Source organism: Falco peregrinus, chromosome 2 (assembly GCF_023634155.1).
Source record: "Falco peregrinus isolate bFalPer1 chromosome 2, bFalPer1.pri, whole genome shotgun sequence".
Classification (NCBI taxonomy): Eukaryota; Metazoa; Chordata; class Aves; order Falconiformes; family Falconidae; genus Falco; species Falco peregrinus.
The window spans coordinates 111,353,017-111,376,149 of NC_073722.1; the positions used below are offsets into that span (position 1 = coordinate 111,353,017).

At 42.5% G+C, this 23,133-nt stretch overlaps 1 protein-coding gene across 9 annotated transcripts in view; it reads right to left on the reverse strand.

The window, feature by feature from the left end:
- The window catches only part of ACACA (acetyl-CoA carboxylase alpha), a 148,063-nt gene that overhangs the window by 95,716 nt on the left and 29,214 nt on the right, over positions 1-23,133 (reverse strand). For all 9 annotated transcript variants that reach the window (XM_055795451.1, XM_055795453.1, XM_055795454.1 and 6 more), the window contains 21 exons: positions 19,575-19,707; positions 18,812-18,950; positions 18,468-18,577; positions 17,365-17,446; positions 16,050-16,148; positions 15,375-15,481; positions 14,518-14,628; positions 13,817-14,026; positions 13,093-13,263; positions 10,631-10,792; positions 10,173-10,336; positions 9,190-9,340; positions 8,545-8,648; positions 7,581-7,662; positions 6,310-6,455; positions 5,167-5,317; positions 3,716-3,850; positions 2,770-2,916; positions 2,055-2,243; positions 1,369-1,469; positions 693-781 (listed from right to left, as the gene is read on the reverse strand). In XM_055795451.1, coding sequence (XP_055651426.1) covers positions 693-781; positions 1,369-1,469; positions 2,055-2,243; positions 2,770-2,916; positions 3,716-3,850; positions 5,167-5,317; positions 6,310-6,455; positions 7,581-7,662; positions 8,545-8,648; positions 9,190-9,340; positions 10,173-10,336; positions 10,631-10,792; positions 13,093-13,263; positions 13,817-14,026; positions 14,518-14,628; positions 15,375-15,481; positions 16,050-16,148; positions 17,365-17,446; positions 18,468-18,577; positions 18,812-18,950; positions 19,575-19,707 — 2,783 coding nt within the window. The remainder of the gene's footprint in view (positions 1-692; positions 782-1,368; positions 1,470-2,054; positions 2,244-2,769; positions 2,917-3,715; positions 3,851-5,166; positions 5,318-6,309; positions 6,456-7,580; positions 7,663-8,544; positions 8,649-9,189; positions 9,341-10,172; positions 10,337-10,630; positions 10,793-13,092; positions 13,264-13,816; positions 14,027-14,517; positions 14,629-15,374; positions 15,482-16,049; positions 16,149-17,364; positions 17,447-18,467; positions 18,578-18,811; positions 18,951-19,574; positions 19,708-23,133) is intronic.

Below are 23,133 nucleotides of genomic sequence, written 5' to 3' on the forward strand. Positions count from 1 at the left end.
AGAAATGCGAAAATAAAAATCAAGCTTCTCACATGAAGCTTCCACACATGGAATACCCAACTGGGGGAACTCTCCAGTGGTAGGCCACTGCTGATAAGAGTCAGTGAGGGAACACAAAGGAGATCATCTCTGATCTAGAACAAGCAGAAACGACACAGACTGACTGAGCCTTAGTGAGCTCAGTAACAGCCTAGAGAGGCAACACAAAGAAACTCCTAATATGCAGTGAGTCTGTCTTTTTACTCCAGGTCATACAGAAGTCCTCAATTGGAGGGCCATAAACTCATACAGGAGCTATTCTTTTGAAGATTTAAGGGGAAAAGGAGCATCCCTACACCAAAAAGAGACCAGCCATATTATGACACGTAAACTGTGGGTAAGATGGCATGGGATGTAAAAGATGATGGATATACCAACAGTGGAAAACCAGCAGAATAGACTGCTTTGGGGTAAAGTTTGTCATTTGCTTGTGATAAGCATTATGAGCCATCTTACCACAAAAACTCAAAATGGACATAAGCTCCTCCACAAAAAAACCAGGATCTGACCAGTAGACCTTTAAAAGAAAACCTGTGTAGCTTAGCCTCACCGTGAGTGAGAGTAATCTTTCTTGAATGGGGTCCATGCAGACCTTCTGGGACCAAATGTGGTTCTTGCAGAAATCAAGTCCCTGACATGCTTAAGAGACTCACCATGCTGAAACTGAGTCTCCACCTTCAGATACTGACGGAGCAGATCCATCACCACTGCTTTCATGTGACCGCGAATACCACTCCGGTACCTGCAGAAGCAAGTCAGTCAAACCTAATGTTGAGTGAGATCCGCATAGCCCTACTTCTGAAGACCTGCAAGTGAGTAACACTCAACACAAGTGGCAGAATAAACCTGCTTACAGAAGGAAGCGTACCTGGTTCTGAAAATCCAACTGTTATGTGAACATATAACCCCTGCCATTACTGTTGTGGGGTAGCATGGCTCGTGTTTTGCATCAAAGTGTCCTCCTTCTGAAAACACTAAAAACTCTAGACACTGAACAGTATAAACACATCAGTGGCTTGAAGAAATGGCCAAGATGTGATCAGCGCCAGAACAGAAGTTAAATCTTTCTTTAAGCCAAAAAAGGCAAAGGGAAAAAGAGGGAAGGATCTCTATGTGTGCTTCACACAGGCAGTCGGGCCACACACACGGCCCCCCTCACTGCTGACCTCCCTGAGGGAAGCATGCAATCTTATTCCTGTGATTCAGACTCTTGAGTGTAATAAAACCAATACAGACAAGCAGGCTCAGGTCTTTCAAGCAGCAGGAAAAAAAAAGAAAAAAAAAAAACAACAGAAAAAGCATTAGGGGGCACCCCTGAAAATGGCTCACCTCTGTACAAGCTGGACAATGCTCTGAGTGTTCATGAAGAAGACCTCACGCTCTGATTTGCGGTTCAAGGTGGCTGCATGGCTATCCAAGATATTGGCAATCTGAAAGAGAGCAATCAACATGACAGTCCGAGTCCTGGATGGGATGATCTGGCTGAACAACCAGCAGAGAAGCTGAGACCTTCCAGACAGACCAGACCAGAGTTCCAGCAGACTCCAGCAAAGGCCAAAGCTTTAAACTAAGAAAGTTAATGACCTGACAATGACACAAAAATCAATGCACAATATCGTAATACCGGAGAAATCATCTCCCAACATCTCATTACCTGATCAGGCCTTCCTTAGTTGCAATCACTCTTCTTTAAGGTTATGTTTGACACTACAAATTGTGCTGCTGCGTATGTGCCAGGCAAAAAGCAAATAAAGAAATGCCCACAAGGCCACTGATATGATTAAACCACTTCCAAACTGCCTGTTTAAAGCTATACTGAGCAGGGAACACATACCCTTCAGCACAGGTAAAGGAGGCAAGCCTTTAAGCTCAAGTCATACAGGGAAGTACCTTTCACCACGAAGATCCCATGTTCAAATGCAACTTCCAGGTACAACTAACATCCAGATAATTTAAAAGAACTTTCTCTGCCCCAACACAAACTGATCTTTATTCCTCTAAGTGTTGTTGATCACCTGTTGGCTGGGAAACTGGCAAAGGACTGATGTGATGTTGCTGGCGTACTGGGCCATCTCCTTCTTGATGGACTTCTCTACGTTGGGTGGGATCCGTCCAGAAACACTGGTCATGATGTCCTGAAGTTCCAGCAAAGGCAAAGATGGATCCCTCAGGGTCTTCATTAGTCGCTCAACCCAGCCCTTCACCTAGAGAGTCAGTGTTAAGACAAGCGTGGAGAAAAGAATAAGCAGCAAGAAGGGAGAAAAGGAAAGGCTTTTCATTGTGGTAAACTTCAATACTGTTTTATCCCACAGCTAGCCCAGGGACTAAAAGAGAGAACTGGGGTAGATGACAAAGCTGCTGTGCTACCTTACACCAACAGCTGACTCAGATTCGCCCACCTTCTTCTGTCCTCCTTCTCGGACATCTGCCACAGCTGGCTATGCAGGCAGCTCCCACATACAAGGCTGCAGGCACACACAGTAAAGATCGAGCCCAGCTCCTTGTCTCTGTCTTTGTTTTGGGTGCCACAGACAGGACTCTCCCCTCTTACTCTCTAGTGAGACTGACTATAACGAAGTCAAAGAAAGAAAACCAAATACAGCTGGCACTAGCAGGGTAGTACTGCCCTCACTCTTCGTTCTCTGACATGCTGACATGCAAATTGGCCAGCATCACCTTGAATTGAAAGAGTACTTGTGTTCCCACTCTGAAATAAGAAATAACTAGTACCTTGCTGCTGAAGTAGGGCTCAGGTAGGCAGTATCCATTCATCACATTGACCAGGTTATCTAGGACACAATGGAAGATGCGATGGAGTTTCTCGCCTCGAAGTGCTGTGCTCTGGATCTGTGGCAAAGTACCCGTGTGCAGTTCAGCCTGGAAACACAATGAACAGTGCAGTGTCACTAACCTTCCTGTGTGGCATCAACCACTTGGTTGAGAGACAGAAAAATTAGAACTGTTGGAGATCCATCTCATATGTTGTGTACACCCACAAAATAAGCTTCCAGCCTCTCTCCCTAGTATGTTACAATTGATCTCATTGTTTAGAACCAGGATGACCAAAAATCTCAAAGAAAAGCACAGAAAAAAACAACAGCTGACAATCACTTTCCACCCCCTGTACAACAACCTCCCACAATTTTCAACTAGCTAAAGGAATAGATTCTCTTCTACTGCCACCAGCTACATTCCAGCCTATCATCCCTAAATGGATACATCTCTTTCCCTTTCACCTTAAAAAAGATGCATGTCCTAGGCTCTTTTTTTCTAATTCCAGATTTGTTGCAACTGCTTTCTCAGGGCCCGACACTCTTGGAGTTAAGATACCAACGTTGATCCTCCCAAAGAGGGTCACATGAAGAATACACAATAAAAAGAAGTTAAATAAACTTGCATAGGAATAAAGCAGCTGGAAAAATCTGGCCAGACTCCAATATCCTAGACAGCTGCGTACCCACAACAGTGCTGAGGTAAGAAGAGAACAAGAATGGTACATAAGCTTAGCCTGAATCAGAGCAAGTGACAATAACCCAAGTCCTAGCCCTCATCTGAGACAAATAAATGGTAAAGTGACAATTCCAGTACATTGCACAAGTCTGAAATTGGTTCAGTACACCAGAGCATCTCAACATCACCCCCTATTAAAAACACAACAAACACCTGTGCTCCTCACCTGCTGAACCCTGCTGGGATCATCCAGCTGAAGCTTGGCAATCACACAGCCTGGATCCAAGACTGCCCCTGGGCGTTTGACATAATGGATGCAGCCTGATTCTCCTGCTGTTAGCGTCATCACCATTTTCATCACCTGTAGCAAGGAAAACAGGTTACACACCCAGCTTCCATGTTCCCCAAATAGTTCTAGTTTTGTGAGCCAGCAGCCAATGCCCTACTACAAACTAACCTGCATGAGCACCTTTTGCATCCAGGCTTTCTCAAAGGTTTAAAAGCACACACATCAGTAATGAAATCTCAGACACTAAATGAATGGTAGAACAAAATAACTGGCCACAAATTAGGGCAGCAGGAAGCCATCCTCAGGAACATCACCTGTTCCACACACTGCTTGGACCAACAGGTACCCATGAATGTCCCACATTCAACACAATGAGCAAAGCAGACACAATTTCCTGCTGCAGCTGCTGTACTCTGAAGAAGTAGGAGAAGAAGCAAAAGCTACAGCAGCACATTCATTTTTAGCAGAGGGAGCTAGGATTACTTTCTAGAAGTCACCGGTCTCAAACCACTCTTCAGAGACAAAGTTGCTTCCTTAGATCTACCATGGAAGCTCTTGCCTTTGGAGAATAAGGGCTGGGTATGGGGGGAGACAGTCTAGTTTTACCATTGTTATACACCACAACAGGGAACACAGGAATTGAGTGGTGGTTCCTTCTTAGCCACAGCTCTGTTGCAGCGTAAATGCACTTACATACAATATCTGGATCTCTGGGCTGCTATTTTTCTCCTACACATTGTCCCCAACCGGTTTAATTGCCCCTCTGTCAACACACACCCTCCCCTCCCTCAAATCTGTTTTGAGCCACGCACTCCCACACTGGCTCTCATGCTTTTCTCACAGTGATGCAGAAATTGTTCATCCTCATCCTCCTCCACTCTAAAAGTTAAGTAACTTCCAAGAGAGAAAGGAGGAGTGACACTTATTAACTCATCTGATCAACCTGATAAATGATCAGAGAAGTCTTAGTTTGTTACTAAATCCTGGCATATAACTCTGACTCTGAGTCTGTGTTGGTACTATGTAGTGGTCTACAAGTAGGCGGCTTTCTTCAACACAGCTAGAAAACACAGCACACATGGATCCCACTCTCCCTCAGTGTCACAGCAAGATGATAACCATGCTCTCACCGCTGAGAAATTTCGCTTATCACCTGATATACAGTCATTAAACACTCAAATTTCAGCTGTTAGGTAATTTCTTCCCCACCCCATCACTCTCACAGCTGATCCCTGCATTAGTCCAGGTTAAAACCTACACAAAATTTGGAAATACTGTGAATTATCCCTCATACTCAATTCCTCATTCCAAAGCATTCTTTTTTTCACCCCCAGCTTTTGCCTGGGCAGATTCAGCATCTGCAGCCAAGTCAGTTCTTTGAGACTTACCTCTATTTCTGCAAAGCACTGGCCTGCAAACACATGTCCCCCATCCTCCACCACATACTGGATAAGCTTCCCAGCTGAAGGTGAGCGCAGAATGGAGGGATCATTCTCCTTTTCAAACACACAGGTCTTGTTACCTATAGTGATACGGTACCTACGAAAGAAAAGGACAAATCACTGCCACAGAGTTTCTTGTGGAAAGCATGGGAAGGAAAAAATCCATTCTCTCTTTCCCTACTCTAAAACAAAACTGAACAAAACCACCTCAGCCAGCTATTCCGAGCTGAACAGTACAGCCCTGGGTATCAAAGTTCAGATTAATCATATCAAAACAGGACTATGGAAGCCAGGGATTAGAAACCAGAGAGAACAGCCCTTAGCAAGGTTGTATGTATGTTACTTCTGTGCTGCTTCTCTACTAACAGGTGTCAGAACCAATATTTCATATAAACAAAACCTGATGGTAGTGGAGATTACACTTGCAATACATAACACACAACACACGCACCGAACTGTCCATCTCATGCAAAATCCTCTTGCATACAGAGCAAAGCTGAAATGAGTAGGACACACTCATGTAGCAGACTGAGAGGTTCAGATTTTATAACATTTTTCAACACAGAAAATAACCCAAACTCTCTTCGTACTCCTGACCAGACTCACTACATTTGTCACAGAAAACAAACCAGCAGAGGGGGCAGTGGTTCATTTTTCAGAAGCTGGAGATTTACTGATCTTCTGGTTATGATCCCTGCAAGGAACTTTCAGGAAATGCACTGAAATAGAAAATCTTGTATCTATGTCTAAGGCAGCTGTGGAGCTCCAAGGATTTTAAAGAATTTCATGTCTTTTAGGTTTTGGGTTTGGGGTGTTCTTTTATAATCCATAACAGCACTTGTGAAGAACCAGCAGGAGAACACAAACTCCACATTGGTACACGTTCAGATCTTTCTTCTAACAGTAGCCAAGATCTGTTCTTCAGGTGAAGGCAACTTCTCCATTTAAACTCATCCATAATACATCTAAGTAATTTCCTCCTAGGGGAGATTTTCATTCCCAGGTGATCTTTGGGAAGCATAAAGTTACAAGTACACCTAATCTTGGTTTGTATGTAAATGTTAAATATCAATCTTTACAGGTTGCTACCTGTCCACCTCTTCTTTCATGTAGGTAGTATAGCTGCTACCATCATAAGATAGAAGCAGTCCTCCATCGCTCAGTCGGTGCACATCAACTTCTACACATGAGCTGTTCATGATGACCACGTAAGAATTGGGAGACTGTCGAGTCACCTGCAGATCCACAAGAATGGTACGTTATCATGTGAAATAAACACAGCATTAATACTGCCTTGGTGCCACAACATACACAGTTTTCCAAGCACTGCAACAGTGAGAATTAAAAAACAGGAACAGAGCCATTTGTTCTCATGTTAGATGGGGGGGGGGGCGGGGCGGAGGAAGTAAAAAAGAATCAGGATCACAAGCATTTAGCAGTCAAGAGATGCCAGAAATAATGGTGTCCATGAACCTTGAGTTAATCCTCACACACTTAGGTATTAACTGTACAGGTCTGATCACATCAATCTTTGTACAAGTCATAGTTGTGTACTAAAATGGCATAATGAATGAGACAATTTGAAATTAAAAAAAAAAAAGAGAGAGATTGTCTCACAGAAAAAGCAGCTAAAGCTCTTCCTGGAAAAAGGGAAATCTATCAGTCTCTGCCACAGAGTTCCCATCTGAAACTGGGTAAATTATTTAAAGCATACTTTAGCTGCTGTTCAGTGCCTGTTTCTCAACAAAGGGGTGCCAAGATAAACTCATGGAGGTGCAGGAGTGCAGTGTATTGACAGCTGCAGAAAACAGTAGATGGTCATGCCGTTAAAAACTTCACCATAATAAATTTGCCCAAGGAAGCTAGTTAAGATTGCACAGGCAATCTTAAATCTAGTATTTCCTAATTTTCATGGGCTTGGCTTTGCAACCTTTCAGCAGTATGCCTAACATTGGTATTTGCACACAGCAAAGAAAAAGCAATGCTGAAGCGTAGAAATCACTACAAATTCTGTCATGCTGATGAAAGAAACATCAAATGAAAGTTTTGGTCAACCAATAGGCAGTAGTCTTTGCCTATAACAAAGCATTCTTCACCCTGTGCAGAGCATTTCTAGACTCCAGAAGGTTAAAACAGTTATAGAAATAAACAGAGATATTGCAATAGAAAGATATGATGGGATATTATCATAAGGGAGATTGTACTGATTTCTTAACCCCACTAAAGCAGAGAAAATAAACGCTGCAGAGATTTAATTCCAGTAATTGTATGTATTACAAAGATTAAGCCAGAGCAGCACACCATCAGACATTTCCAGCTAGAAGTGGCAAAAGGATGGGTTTCCACACTGTCCATCATACCTTCAGCACGTATTTTCGTCCTTCATAGATGAGTTCCACATCCACAGTGTTCAGCAGAGTATGAGCAGGCAGGACTTGGCCCCTTGAAAAGAAGTACAACACAAAACTCGTCTTCCAGAAGCCACCAAATGGCTATCAGGGGCCCAAGCAGGTTCAAAGATGCATGCAAGAGTGGGGAAAACACCAGCAAAGAGATGGGAGTAGGCTTTTAAACCATCTCTTCTTAGGAGAGACACATATCTGTTTGGCAAAGCTACACAGACCAGCTTTGCTCTCCTTCCCATTCACCCACTTCTGCCTTAGAGAAGAGTCTGCAAAAGGAGCATCATGGCCTGAGTTACAGAACATGTAGCATGACTTAGCACGGGGGATAAAGCAGCATTTCCCCCGGCAGTTCTGTTTACATATGGACTCGCCAAAAAGACACTAAGTGGATACTTAACTGCCTGTTAAGAGCGGACCTGCCTGGATCACACCAGGTTTAGCCTGATGGGAGTGTTACAACCAGTTTCCCTACAGTGCCTGCTCTACTTTAAAGCCAACAGGAGCAGAGCGGGTTTTCTAAGTACTAGTGGGAAACAGTTTGGAAAATTATGTCAAACCTGGGAAATTAAATCAATCCTCAAAATGAGAGGAAGACAATATCTGATGATTTAAGACTCCCTAACATTGCCCTAGAAGCACACAGAAAGAACTCCACATTTCTGAGCCATTTCTTGGAACTTCTTTCAAAACTGCCAGAAACCAAACTGATCTGTGCAAACAGCAGGGGATATTTCGGGGAGATGCACTGATTATCTGCCAGCTTTCTTACGCCAGTACATAAACAGCTTCCTGGGGTCAGAGAACAGTCAGCAGGTAACAAGCTCTGTGCCTTTCTGGACTGGACTTGAACAAAACCTGTAAATCAAAATTAATTACTATCTGCTTATCAGCTACCTACCAGACAAGCTTGCAATTTTACCTTTCTAGAGAGTGCAAGAAGTTTGAGACACTGTTTCGGAAGCTCACATCAGCCACATGCAGAGCTCCACACACCACTCCCAGCATGGTATCCGGCCTTTCAGCCTAGAAAGAAAGGGTACGTAACACAGTTGCATCCCCTTTGGCTTCAGTCCATTCTGGACACCCACTTGAAGAATCAACAGTCTCAGATCTATTTTTGGTTCACAGCCAACCTCTCTTTTAAAATTAAGTTGGTGTAGCATCCATGCAAATATTATTATAGAAGCAATTACTTCTGTAACTCCTTAGAAGAAAACATTTTTTTTCTTCCTGGGACAAATCTTGAGGCTCCACCTACATTTCCACTATCATCTGTCCCAAACTGCAAACCAAAATACTAGCCTTAATTCACACATACACTAATATGCTTTCTGGCCAACTTCACAACCACCTTCCCCTAACAGGGATGACCTGGGATTTTGATATTAGTAAGAATTAAGGCCAGTGAAAATTTTTATTCATAAGTCACTCATTATTATGAGTGGTCAAAATAACCACTCCTAAAATCCTTGTCCTCCTGCAACCAGCACACACCAAGCTTGTCCCCTCACCCCCTTTCCCCTCCTCTCTCCAATTTGTAGTCCTGTAAGGCAAGCAGCCACACCTGAACTTTCTCAGCAATAAGTCGATCCAACCAGCCAGTGTCAATGCGGTTCTGCTGGAAGCTTTCTGTTTCCAACAGTTTAATCAAGTACTCAACAGTGGTTCGGAAATCCCCTCGGATGGACAGCTCCTTCAAAGCCACTACCATGTTTCTGAAAAAGAAAAGAAAACCTATTATCTATCCCATACTAATGGTAACGTGCAAGCCTGTAACTCTAGATAGTTCCTCATGAGCTGTTGGGAAAAAAACAGTCTGAAGGTAATAGTAGAAGAGCACTGGAGCAAGATTCTATATGGCATGCTTGGGAATGAAAGAATATTGATTTTCTTCAACCTGCTGCTGGTGTGAACAAGAGCAGCTCAGCCAGCACCAGCCATGAGATCAGGAGCTGCCACTTATCATCATCTAGGCATCTATTACATCTGAGAAGTATACACAAAACAGACAGATGTGGTCTCCATCCCACCCAGAATGGAACAGAGGAAAGGCTCTGGATGAAAAACAGCGTGGATGACAGGCCAGACAGTCCTGTCTTATGACTGAGCACTTGAACGCTCCACACTGCATAAGGACACTCAGTGGTTTATAAACCATTGTAAGGCACTGACATAACAAGATGTCAATGTTGTTATCAATGTTTTTCCTGTTAGAAGCCTTCCACCTGAAAGCTTTCAAAGAGGGACTTCAATTCAATGGTCACTGTATCATACCCCATCAGCAGATATATAAGGCATGAATGAAACAAAGGAAAAAAAATAAAGAGAAGTAAGCAAAAAGTGTAGAAATGCAGGTGCGTGCAACACAGTGGAACTGCAAAGCAAGACAGAATAAGCTTGGCCATGATGTAGAAAACAAGGTAAAGAGAGGGAAAATGCTCTTAAAACTCCTATAAGTAGGGAGTCCTGTTTTTCCACAGCACTTTGAATGAAAGAGGACAAAACTCAAGAAATTTCCAAGGTTCTACCACTTTTCTGACTACTTACGAGATGGCTTCTTCACGGTTTTCTCCCCAAGAGAAGCAGTGACCAAACTGAGAATCAGCAAATTCATGAAGCCCTCCTGCAGCAGCAACACTGAAATAGCCCCAGACATTCTTATTGCTGCGGAAATTCAGTTCCTGAACTGTACCAGAACTGGGTTTAAATCCCTGTAAAGACAGACAGGCATTGCTAATCATCCTAAAGAAAAATTAAATAATCCAAAATTAGGAAAGTTATTAGAGTTCTGAAGGTTAGAGCACCTCTTTGTGCTGCAACGATACAGACACAAGTAAGTTCAAGTTGTGGCTAACCAGAGTCTACAGAACCATCAGCTGAGGTAAGGGAAGAGTCTTTTACATTTGCTGCCAAAATTTTCAGGATCAGCAGCAGGGACTGAACCTAGGTGTAAAGCCTACACTTATCAGATCGTGATCAGTAACTACAGAATTTAAAACACTCACCTCATCAGGATTCTCACTGGTGATACGTGCAGCAATGACATGGCCACGTGGACAGGGAACATGGGCTGAATTCTCAAAATCAATAGCTGCATCTCCCCACGGAGAAACACCGTACATCACTCGGATATCCTTGATCCTGTGGAGGGGAATCCCCATGGCAATCTAAGGAAAAATAGTAATAATAAAAAGAAAGCACCAGTAAGTTTCTCTCCTCACAGAGAGTACCTGTTCCTTGAAGAATTAATTCTACCAATTCTCTGTGGAAAATGATGCTGCAGTTCTAGTTTAGTAGATATGCATGGCCTATTTTCTGATTTAAGTCTTCTCTATTGATATCTTAGAACATTCATGTTTCTCAGGAAAGCTGAGCTCAGTGTAATATCCACCTTAAGCCCTTCAGTTAGTATTTTCCATTGACTGATTAACAGGCTCCAGAGAAAGCTGGCCAGTGCTAGGTCAGCTGAGGATGGGGATGCATTAGGTCTGTTAAAAATATACTAAGGTCCCAGTGAGACAGAAGCCCCCTAACTGGTTATAGGAAACTCTGGAATTTTGCAGCTATAAACTGCAGGAAAAGTAACCTGCGGAGCTGGCTGCGTCCTTATGGAGTAAAGTCCCACTTGTTCAGTTCATTAGATTGGATTTTTTAATTATTTTTTTTTTTTTTTTACAGCTACAGTTCAAAAAGGCTGAGTTTCAGTGTAGCCATTTCTTTCAGCTGCCTACCAGCCAACCAACAGATAAAAGACCAAACTGGTTACAGTATCAATGTATCACTCTATGAAATTGTATCTAGCATCAGCATTATGAAGAACAGTGCCCAAACAATGAGGAAAGCATCTGACTAGTTATAAACTCTCCACACCTGGCAAATACAGGCAGAGACCTACTGGAATCAGTTGCTGAGAGGAGGCTCACACCAAAGCCAAATAGCCTCCTGACAAAATGAAGATGATCCTGCTCCTGAGTAGTCTACAAGACACTACAGTTCAACTGTTTGTTTTCTTTACCATCAGTCCAATAAATTTCAAAATGCAAACACCTAGGAGAAGATGGGAACTAACAAGAAAGCAAGAGGGTGAGAATGGGAGGGCTGTGAAAAAGGAAGTAGGAAAGCAACTAGAACCCCCTAACATGGTGTAAGAAAAAGAAGGGGAGAGGACTGCAGCATTCATCCACCAGTGGAAAAGATGGGGGCTGAGAAGGGGGAGATGGCATGGCAGCACAGAAGGAGTTTGGTGGGGATGCACAAGGGATGGATGAGCTACAGCATACGCCACAAATGCTTTCTACAGGATCTGTGAAGGATTCCCTCGTTACTTTGGGGATCAGAACAACAAGAAGTCTACTCATTCATGTAAGCCATAACTGTCACCCACTGTCATGACTTCTCTTGAAAAAGCAATAAATCAAGACAAATCCTTGGTCACTTTGCCACATCTATTCAAGTACCTAATTATTAGGCACAAATCCTGTTTTGTAGAAAGGCTAAAGAGCAGGGACCTTAGCCAGGAGGAGAAAGCATCTGCAGTCAGCGAGAGGCTTAGAAAGGTAGAAACAATTGCTCTGGAAGTCAGGAACCACTCATCAAAATTTACAAGACGTAAGTCACTTTCCTGAACTTCAAACAACCGCTGAACTTGCTGAAAAATGAAGCAGCCAACTGTCTGTTCTTTTTTCCCTCCTTTTGTCATAAGAAACTCTGGGAAGTGGCTGCTGTCCCTTAGAGGCAGAGTGGGCGATGCACTGCTCAAAACTGGCACAGCATTTGATTGCACTGCTAGCCTCAGAAGCCAACTCATTTCACAAAGTAATTTCAGGGCTTAAAGTTGAACTACTCATGGCTAATACTTGTTGAGACAGGCCTTTACACAAAACCTCTACTTAAATCAGTTTTCGCACCTCTGTTTTATTCCTCTCTTGCTTCTCTTCATACTCCTTTTAACTGAAGGTCTATCTGAACAGTCCAAGAGAAACAACTAGAAAATAACCTCTCTTTGCTTTCCAAATCAGGAAGAGTCAAATGCTAGAGCTATAAGGGATGCATATATGTTTTGGGATAATTAATTCAACTTTGCTCCAGGCACAGAAGATTTATCCCAAGCTGAGAAAGTACCAGAACGGGCCTGTAAGTTATCAAGTATTTTTGTTGAGAGGGAAATGTGGGAGAGTCATATATCACCTATCTGCACATGAGGATATAGGCCATATTTAGTAGAGATCTCTAATACTTTCTTTATATTCTATTCTCCATCAGTACCAAGATTGAGTCATCTGCATAATATTAGTATGTGATCCAGTTTTAACACAGAACCCTGGCTGTGACTCAGACAACAGTCCGCCCCCCTATTTTACTAAGGCTTCAGCAGAACAGGTTTTTCATGCTCAGATCTCTTCAACATACCACAGCTTGAGTACTTCTGGAAGCCTCCAGATGCACAGGGCCTGAGCACTTGACTCACCTGGAGCTGCGCTGCTGGCAGATTAACATCAGCCACCATCTCTGTGCAGGGGTGCTCCACCTGCAGCCGGGGGTTCAGCTCCAGAAAGTAGAAACTGCCATCCTGGCTGTACAGGTATTCCACAGTGCCTGCACTCACATATCCCACCATTTTGGCAAGCTTCACTGCACACTAGGATACAGGAAAAGAGAGTATTTGATTTCCAGGTGCTATGCTCTCTTCATCCACCTCACCCACTTCAGACACTCTTGTTGGTATTTTGAAACATCCAAAAACCTTGTAACAGGCCCTAGAACTGCTCAAAAAACCACATGTGGCACAGGAGTTTTGATTTCCAGATTATTTCATTTACAGTTTACAGAAGGCAGAGTTTGAAGCAAATATTTATAATACTTGGCATTAGACAATTCATACAACTCCTGCAGCTTACTTTTAACATGACAATATACATTTAAAACACCCTTCCCTGCTATTTTCGGGGTGCATGCATTTTTTGAAAGGAGCTCTACAGCTGTTTGTCAGGACATGGTGGACTCAGTTTTGGAAATGTGAGTGGCTGCCCGCAACAAGCAGTTTAAGACACACAACCCTACATTGCTCCTTTAAAAGACTCAACAATGCACAACCCTTGGCAATGTTAAACAATGAAAAAAAAAAAAAAAAAAAAGTCCTGCCTGTTTCTGGAGTTTCACAAGGAAAATAGAACTTGCAGAGCCACTCTCACCTGTTCCATGTGCTCAAACACCACTGAAGTCGCAATAGAAGCAGGTGCTTCCTCAATAATCTTCTGGTGCCTGCGCTGCACGGAGCAATCCCGGCCAAAGAGAGAGATGGCATTGCCATACTGATCTGCCAGGATCTGCACCTCCAAATGGCGGGACTGTTTGGCTAGCCTCATTACAAAGATTGGAGAGCCTGGGACTTCAGCTTGAACCTAAAGACAGCATATCAATAGGCAGATCATTTTTTGTAAACACTTGTCTGGTCACAACTACCCCAAGTAAATTTTTTAAGCAAGGAACATCCATAATACTTCCCCTGGGCCACCTAAGGCTGAAAATACCCTGCATTCACTTGTATACAATTACAGTGTCGCTTCCATTCCTCTCAGCTGTCCTAAATAACCCGTAATCTAAAGAAGGCTCCTGTCCCTCAACATTTCTGAGCTATGCTGCAGATGCCCTCCATTACTCTGTTTTATTTAGTATCTCCTATGATGTGTGGGCATTTGACAACTGTATTGGATATGCAGATACATTGAAATCCTACCAACAAACTCATGATTCAAAGCCGCTCTCATGATTCAAAGAGGCTCTGATACATAATGCAGGCTTTTTCAGTTCTTTAACATTTCCGATACAGTGCTCAGAATCACCCAACCAGAACATTGGGAACAAGACAACACACATCAGTGGGAAAAGTTACCTGTCTAAACAGATTGGGGAAGTCATCTGCATTGTTAACTTTCCTAATTCCTTTTCCTCCTCCTCCTTCAGAGGCCTTGATCATGACAGGGTAACCAACCTCCTCAGCAGCCTGATCAAGATGGGCAGAAACACACGCGTAAGTACAAAAAGGTAGCAGAATCAACTTGAAAAGATCATTATTCCCCTGTTGATTTGTGTCCAAGCTTCTGTCTGACCATTTAGCAACCAAGACATGAATGGGATAGAAAACAAACATTCCAGTCTGAGAGAATACCTGTAGTTGAAAAAATCAGCATGATTTTGTGACTACAGAGAACTCTAGCCTCTCAAAGTGATCACAAAATCTTTTGTCAGTGCTTCACACCTTTAAATTTATAAACCCATAGAGAAGTGTTTTGTATAATACAGAAAATCATTAAGCTGGGTAACACAGAAAAAATTACATAGTCCACCCTCTCTCTTTCCAAAGGAAAACTCCCAAATCCTGTATTGTCTCAGGAGTATCTCTCATTCTAGAAATCTTCCTCAAAGAGAAACTTAAAAAAAGACAAAATCAAATGTGAGGTCATGGGTCTTTATTAAAAACACCTTGTTCCTGCATTAAACAAAACCCAGAAGAGAGTCCTTAATGAAATGCAACTTTGTTCCAGTACGTTGTCTCTTTCTCCTAATTCTGCAGGCTGGGCCCAAAGATGATATGTGAAATGTCACTTCTTGATTTCCAAGACTTAGTTCTGTGAGGCTGACGGTCTAGTTCTAATTTGTATTCCCATACCTATAAATAGAGAACCTCTTGGTCTCTCCAGGTACGTATGCAGCAAGACCTCAAATACCTCTAAGACACTAGCCACATACCCGCAGTCCATCATCTGCATCTTTCACGTAGCCTTTTTCATATAGTTCCTGAGGAACATTCAAGATACGCTTCTGAAGATCATTTTCCTGCCAGTCTACTCGAAGACCTGAAACATAAGCATTATCTTCTTAGCTCATTCTGCGGCAAGGCTCAGTGAGACCTCACACGTCAGACACTGGTGAAAAAAACAGCAGCCATAGTTCCACAAGAACTACTCTGGAAGCATTTAAAAAACAGAACCTAGAATGTAAACAGGTATTTCTGTTTTCTGGGGAGTGGATCTCTTCATCCAATGAATTACATCCTCCATTTACCCCGTGCAATTCTGAGAAACAAGTTATTTACAGTCTTTTGAAACTCCACAAAGCTTCCATGTGTTGGCTTGCGTACTCCAAAACGACACGCTCTGTGCTAGAAAGGCTACAGAAATACCAGATATTACAGCTGTACTGTTGGACTAACAGCATGCTACACAACATGTAAATTTTACCTGACATGACATATATAAATCAGTCACTATGTCTAAGTCTCGGATAACACCAATTTGAAACCTTAAATGGATGGAACATCTCTTGGAACACCTTTTTGTGCACAGACACTTCTAAAAGATTAAATGTGTTGAAGAAAAAAAGATTAGAATGATGTTGATAAACACGGGACAACTTCTTTCTCACCACTGCCACTCCAAGGAAGGGTTGGGATGCCAGCAGTCTGAGCCACTATTGAAGAAGCAATTTTATCTCCTAGGGCCCACATTGCTTGGCTTGGAGGACCTGCAAAGAGCAAAAACAATGCATGAGAGACACAAGAGATATCAGACACTGGGGAAATGTCCAGAAGACTAATTCAGGTTCCCTGGAAGAGGGATAAATAAATACTCTTAGCAGGGTTGCTGCATGCCACATCTTAACTGGTATGAATGAACATTACTGAACCAAATGGAGCATTAGCTGCATCAGCCAGGAAACTAAAAGGAAACAGTAGTTTGCTTTTACTTTTGACCAAGAGGAGGAAAAGGCAATTGAAACTACAGCAATACAACCACTGGCACATCACAATAGCTTGTTAAGTGCCCACTGTGTTAAAGCAGTCTTGGCACACTCAGCTTGCAAGCACCACTCTCTGTCCATGTGTCCTCAAGCTGGTCCTGCCCTCAAAGGGATGACAGGTACTAGTAACTGAAACTAAGTGTGCATATCACACACTGCCGGAATAATATTTCAGTGTTCTGATTTTATTTGAAACGTGGCTCACATGGGGCTGTAGTGTATGATTGGTAAGAGATTTAAACTGGAATTAAAATACAGCTTTTAAATCCACTCCTCTTCAAAGGTCCAAAGTATTTCTGTGGTTATGGCTCAACACACTATAGACAAAAAGATATGCCAGAAGTCCTGGTACAGCTATCCTCAGGCTATGTTCAGACCATGACTTTTAAAACTAAAGATGGACTTGTGATAAATACTGCATGTGTCCAAAACCTTATCCAATATTCAGATCCATGTGGTTCAGGAGATGAGGCTTACTGCATTAAACATCTCCAGCACTTGGCTAACTACAGTGCTAACTAGATCACAAACTTCGTGTACTGTCTACATAAAACTCCACTCTTTCCATAAAACTGAACTACAAACACCCTCTTCAAAGGGACATTCAGCTCTTGAAACATCTGCTTGAACAGGAATCTTTTCTGATTTTGTATCTCATGATATTCAAAGATATGTTGGAGAACTTGCCAATTCTCCTGTACAAGAATTATTTTCCAGCATATGTCCAAAGCTTACCTTGTTTCCTTAGTCTCGATGGCTGGAAACAGCCAACTGTTAGACAGCATAGTCTGTTGCTCTGACTACTGTAAAGAACTTATCATCAGTCTTGCACTTGTAAACCATACCTCACGGCACTCTTAGGCTCAGCATTTTCTACATCACTAAACCTACACATTTTAAAATAAGGACTAGACATTAGATCAGAACTGTATCTCCTCACCCATGAAAGCAATGCCATTTTTGTGGAGAAGGTCTGGAAGTTTAGGGTTCTCAGATGCATGGCCCCAGCCAGCCCACACAGCCTGCAGAAGAAAATAACATAATTCACTCTTTGTTTTAGTAAAAGAAGCACATGAGCAGAAATAGAAAGCATGCAGATACTTCAAAGTCTTTCTTTTCCTCACTGAAAACAGCCTCATAACAGTCATAAGCCAGACCAGCCTCCTGAACTACGCTGTGTGCTTAGTTTAAAGGGCTAGTTTTGCATCTTGTAGACAAGTCAAAGGCGGCTGCCGCAGCAAACTGTTGAAAAGGAACTAAGTGTATGGAAGTGAAAAGGTGAAAGGATCTGTCTTGATTTCAGCTGGGATATAGTTAATTTTCTTCTTAGAAGCTGGTGCAGTGCTGTGTTTTGGATTTGGTCTGAGAACAATATTGATAACACACTGATTTTTTAGTTGTTGCTAGGTAATGTTAGTACACTAAGTCAAGGACTTTTCAGTTTCTCAGACCTTGCCAGCGAGGGCACTGGAGGGGCACAAGAAACTGGAAGGGGACACAGCCAGGACAGCTGACCCAAACTAGCCAAAGGGATATTCCATACCACAGAATGTCCTGCTCTGTATACAAACTGGGGGGTGGCTGGGGCTCCAGTCAGTGGGTGGTGAGCAACTGCATTGTGCATCCCTTGTTTCCTTTTCTTCCTTCCCTTTGGATTTTGTTCCTTTCCCCTTCTCCCTCCTTTTCATTATAATTGGTTTTATTTTATTTTATTTCAATTACTAAAATGTTCTTATCTCAACTCTTGAGTTTTACATTCCTTCTCAATACTCCTCCCCATCTCTCAGCGGGGTGTGAGCAAGCAGCTCTGTGGCACTTTGTCACCAGCTGGGGTTAAACCATGACAGGTGCTTTGCATCTCATGCAGACATTCATACTGGAAAATCCACTGCATTGTAATACGCTTGCCTTTTGGTGACAGTATAGGTTGGCAATTTCAATTTCTTTGACCTGTCTTTCTCCCCAGATACAACTCATTATTTAAGGAGAGAAGATTGCTCGGTGTTACCTCCTGTTTCAAAAACTATCTTTGACACTTCTCACCTGCACTGGAATCCGCTTAGCAATATCAAGAATGAGTTCCACATTTGCATAGTTGTTGTTGTTGGTTCCTCCTGGAACTGGGACGTAGTGATCTGCCATTTTAATATACTCTGTAAACACACAGAAGGTCTCATTTAGATTGCAAATCTAATAAACAGTACTTGGTCTATAACTCACTAAATCTACAGTACTGGAAGTACTTAACCTTCTTCCAGAGAAATCTGTTACTTGACAGAATGGTAGGTGATGCAGTGGATACCCACACTGCACCTCTTGTATCCCTGTGGACACACATCCCTGTGCAAGGAGTGGGCTGTGCACCTTCACTGGCCTTCGCAGCTCACCTGCATTTGCCTTCAGATCCTCAGGAGTCACCATGACAACAAATCTGATGGCTCGCTCATTTCGAAACATCTCGTAGGACCACCGCCGGATGGACCTCATGCATTTCACTGCTGCAATGCCATTATTTGCTATCAGGACCTGAGTACGTTAGAAGCAGGGATGAAATACAGTCTAAATAGCACAAAACACGAAATGATAATGAAAACAGTTTTTTCTCTGCAGACTCTTCACCCAGTTTTGGGGCTGTGCAGTTTTGTTAGCCAGCATTCAATCCAGCAAGAACATTTAATGGCCCATCAGTCAATATAGAAAACAGCTCTTGCTCCACCATAACGATTTTAATGCATTATGCTTTGTTTGTATTAAAGAGCAGAAGGACACATGAGAATAGGCATAATGAGCGGCTAAAACTTATGGTACCTGAAAGGAAGGGACCTCATCCATTAAATGATTATGTAATTTTAAATACATTTCTTAGTGTTTTTTCCAGTCTACTTTTGTTACATCTGTCTATAAATCATTCTCTATCAGCAGAATTGCCCTAGCTCACTCAGAAATTTTTTTCTGTCACACTAATCTAGAGCAATGAGATCCTTATTTATTGCATATAAAATAAAATGGAAAAACAACGATGACAGGCCAAAGTACAACATTCAAATTCAGGAATATTAATATTTTGATATCTGCAATGTACAGCCTTATACAGAGAGAGGTCATAGCTCAAGAGAAGGGAACAAAATGCAATACGCTAAAGTAACTTACCTTTTCAATAACTTTATTCCCTCCAAAACGAGTAACAAATTCTGCTGGAGAAGCCACAGTGAAATCCCGCTGCACATCAACTTTCTTCCTGTCCCGGCCTTGCTTTACAAGGTGTAAACCAGACATACTGGGCCTAAAGTTGTGGGAGACAGAAAAAAAAGCAACTTGGCAGTGCAGATGTACACAAATAGAAAAGGCTATGTGAATAATTTGTAAAGTTCCCCTTGACCATACTCCCCAAGCAGACAAGCAGAATCACTCCCTGCCTCCAGACCACCACGGCCTGGTCCTCAGCTTTTCCAGGGATGACTGGGTTTTAACTGCCTTTCCGTTATCTCTCTGCAAAAGCTAGGTTATCTGGAGAAATTCCAGTTCTGCTAATACAGAAATTGGTAAACATGTTCACTGTATATTGCAGCCCAACACAGAACAACAATGCTCCACCACACTGCTTTCAATTCATCTAGGAAAGCTGGAAAATGACAACAACGTTTTCTGGCTTTGGTAAAACAAGCTACTAAGATCACAATCTGCAGGGAAATCCCATGGGGAACCACAGCAAACACATCTCCAGCTGCAAACTAGAGACTGTGACTGGCTACTTGAAATCATTTTGCAAGAATTTTCCACCATCCAATCTTTCATGTCTTCCTCAAAATTTCTGAGAGCCAGAGGACAAATCAGTCACGTTAGTTCTACCAGAAACAGCGAAAGCCAGTTTTGTGTCTGACAAGATCAATGCCGTGTTCTGCCACTGCTTTTCTGTGTGGGAAGGGGACACAGTCACTTCCCTTTCTTAGGCTTCAGCTTCCACAGAAGTAACATATGCATAAATCACCCTTTGCTTTTGCAAGCACTACAGCACTTGATTTGCTAAAATTCACAAAACTGATATTGTGAGATGAAACTCAACAGAAAAACAAAGACCTACTCTTCACACTGTGTTGTCTACCATAGTGCAGCATGACTGGGGAAATAGTAAGATACTTTTTATTTTAAAGCCCCTGAAGCTTTATCTCTCGGGTCACCTCGCAGTTTGCCCATTTTTCCTTCTGTATTTAGTATGCTTTTCGTAACAGGTTCCTTTCCCATGAACACACTGAAGCCCTTACCCCTGCCACCACACAGGATTACAGAACCTTTCTGTAGGAAGGAGAGATGAGTATTAGGAAGTTATTTTAAAAACTACTCAATGCTTTGGAAAGACCAGCAACCAAGGGGATCAATACCATTGGAGCAGCTGTGTAACTGGTAGCATCTGTCCCCAGGAGCCACAGGGGCCCTGCTAGCTGCCCTTTGGCCATGGAAACCCATCAGAACCTCTGGCCTAATCAGCTGCTGAAGCACTGCTACCATTGAGCAACTCCCCTGGGAAATGGGATGGGACATGGTAGAAAGCAACTGGAGTTGCTCAGGGAGGACATGAAGGGAAAACCAATCCAAGGACAAGCCAAGCCATGCACAGCATCTAGAAGTCTCCTTTTATAAACACAGCCAGCAAGAAAGGTCAGGTAGCCGAAGAGCTGTACCTGTGAGGTTCACTGCCCTGTGGAGCATCCTGGTTTAAATGAGCTGCTGTTAAGAGGTACTTGGTGACAGCCTGAGAGGAAACACACAGACCCCCCCTCACATTCCCTCATAAATATGTTATGGCTATGAAGAGTTACCCATCTGGAATGCAGGCCCTCCTTAGCTCTTCTTCAGGAGCATAGTAACACCACAGACCAGTATTTTGACTAAAAAATGTTCTGATGAAAGAAGCCTTGAACAAACTGTAGCTAGTATCTAGTTTAAATCCAGATTCTTCTCTTATGCATCTTTCCTGTGAACAATCATGGTGCTAACACAGACTACACTGTGCTTTGCAGTACACATCAACAAAAAGGATCTTGACCCATGCCACCTAGCACAACCTGTTCCAAAAGGTAAATGCCAAATCCTGATATAACCAACCAAGAACTGTGCTAGAACAAAGGGTTATCTTTCAGATAAGGCAAGATCAGTGCCCAGATCTGACCATAAAGACGCGTTTATCTACCACACATAAGATGGAGAGGATCTTCCCCTTCCTCTCTGCCTTCACACACACCATCTAGTTCGGCTGTGACACCCTGCTGTGGCACAACCCTGACTTTGTGAGGATTTCCAGAACAGCAAGAAAGCATATTTACAGCACTTGAAATTCAGACCCTGTGTTCTGTGTTAACACATCGATCTTTCTCTCTCACACATGAGATATTCCCATGACAAATGGCCATGCTGGCGGAGAACTTCAAGTTACAGTCTTGCAAACATTAAGCTTAACTGGGAAGTGAAAACCTGTTCTAAGCACAGCAAAGAGAGACTTTGAAGTGATCCATGAAGCCAAGACTGGGAGAAGTAAAGATAATGGGAAATACAGGATTTTAAAGCATGGTAAAAACCAGATGCCTATCTCCCAGTGATATTCTGGGACATATAAATGGCTGTACTAGGTCATCCCAAAGTATATCCAGTCTAGTAACTTATCTCAAAGAAGAGCTGCTAGCTGATATCCAGAGAAGAGCCTAAGAACAACTTAAGTGTGCAAAGGTTCTTCCTCCGTGTACTTTCCCTCCTTCCAGTGAGCTGCACTTTCAGAGGTAGACATTGTTAGTGAATTTAAAACCTATTCCTATGAACAGGAGTTCACAAACTGCTCTGTGATAATCTCTGCCCAGGAAGTCAAGGGCAGGAGCCAACAGGCAAGAAAAAGAAGAAAGCTGTAGTTAAGGCTGAATTTCTACTTGTATTTAAAGAGGGTCAGTATCAATGGCATGGCAAGGAAGGAGCACAGTCTAAAAAGTGAGACAGGTTTATTCATTGCAGGTTTACCGAGAGCAGTCTCAACAAAAACAGAAAAAAGAAAAATCTTGGGGTCAGAATCTATGAACGTGTATGAATATGAACGATCGTGCCAAGTTGAAATTACTATGCACATAAAGATACTGCTACAGATAAAATGTCAAAAAAACCAAAGGTTTATCAACCAGAAGAGTGCACAAACACTTGTTTATAAGCAAGTATAGTTCAGTTGATTTGTGACAGTAAGCATACAAAGAACATTAACCACAGGCTGCACATTAAAATCAAAACAGAAGGGGGGGGGGGGGGGTTGCTGTTTGGGTTTTCTTCTTTTTTTGCAGGGTAAGATGAGGTAGAAGTTGGGCAGCAGGAAGAAACAAATCTCTAAACAAAACAGAATAAATGCTGAGTTAGTAACAGTCATCCCTATTAATCACCAGATCACAACCGCAGTGTTTTGTTACATAGGAACTTTCAGAATCCTCATCTGTCCTTCAGAGTTTACAGAGGTTAGAAGTTGTGCAGAATCTCAAACTTTTTAAACACTGATCCCCCAACTAAGATGTATTTTAGCATCTTTCTTACAGACTGCATGTACAGATAGCTCACAATAACTGGCAAGGTTTCAGAGGATAAAATTAATATGGAAAAACATCAGTATGCAACTCCAGTACAGAGTGCCCAGCTGCCTCACTCCAAAACAGTCACTGCTATGAGAAGACAATCATATCTGTAA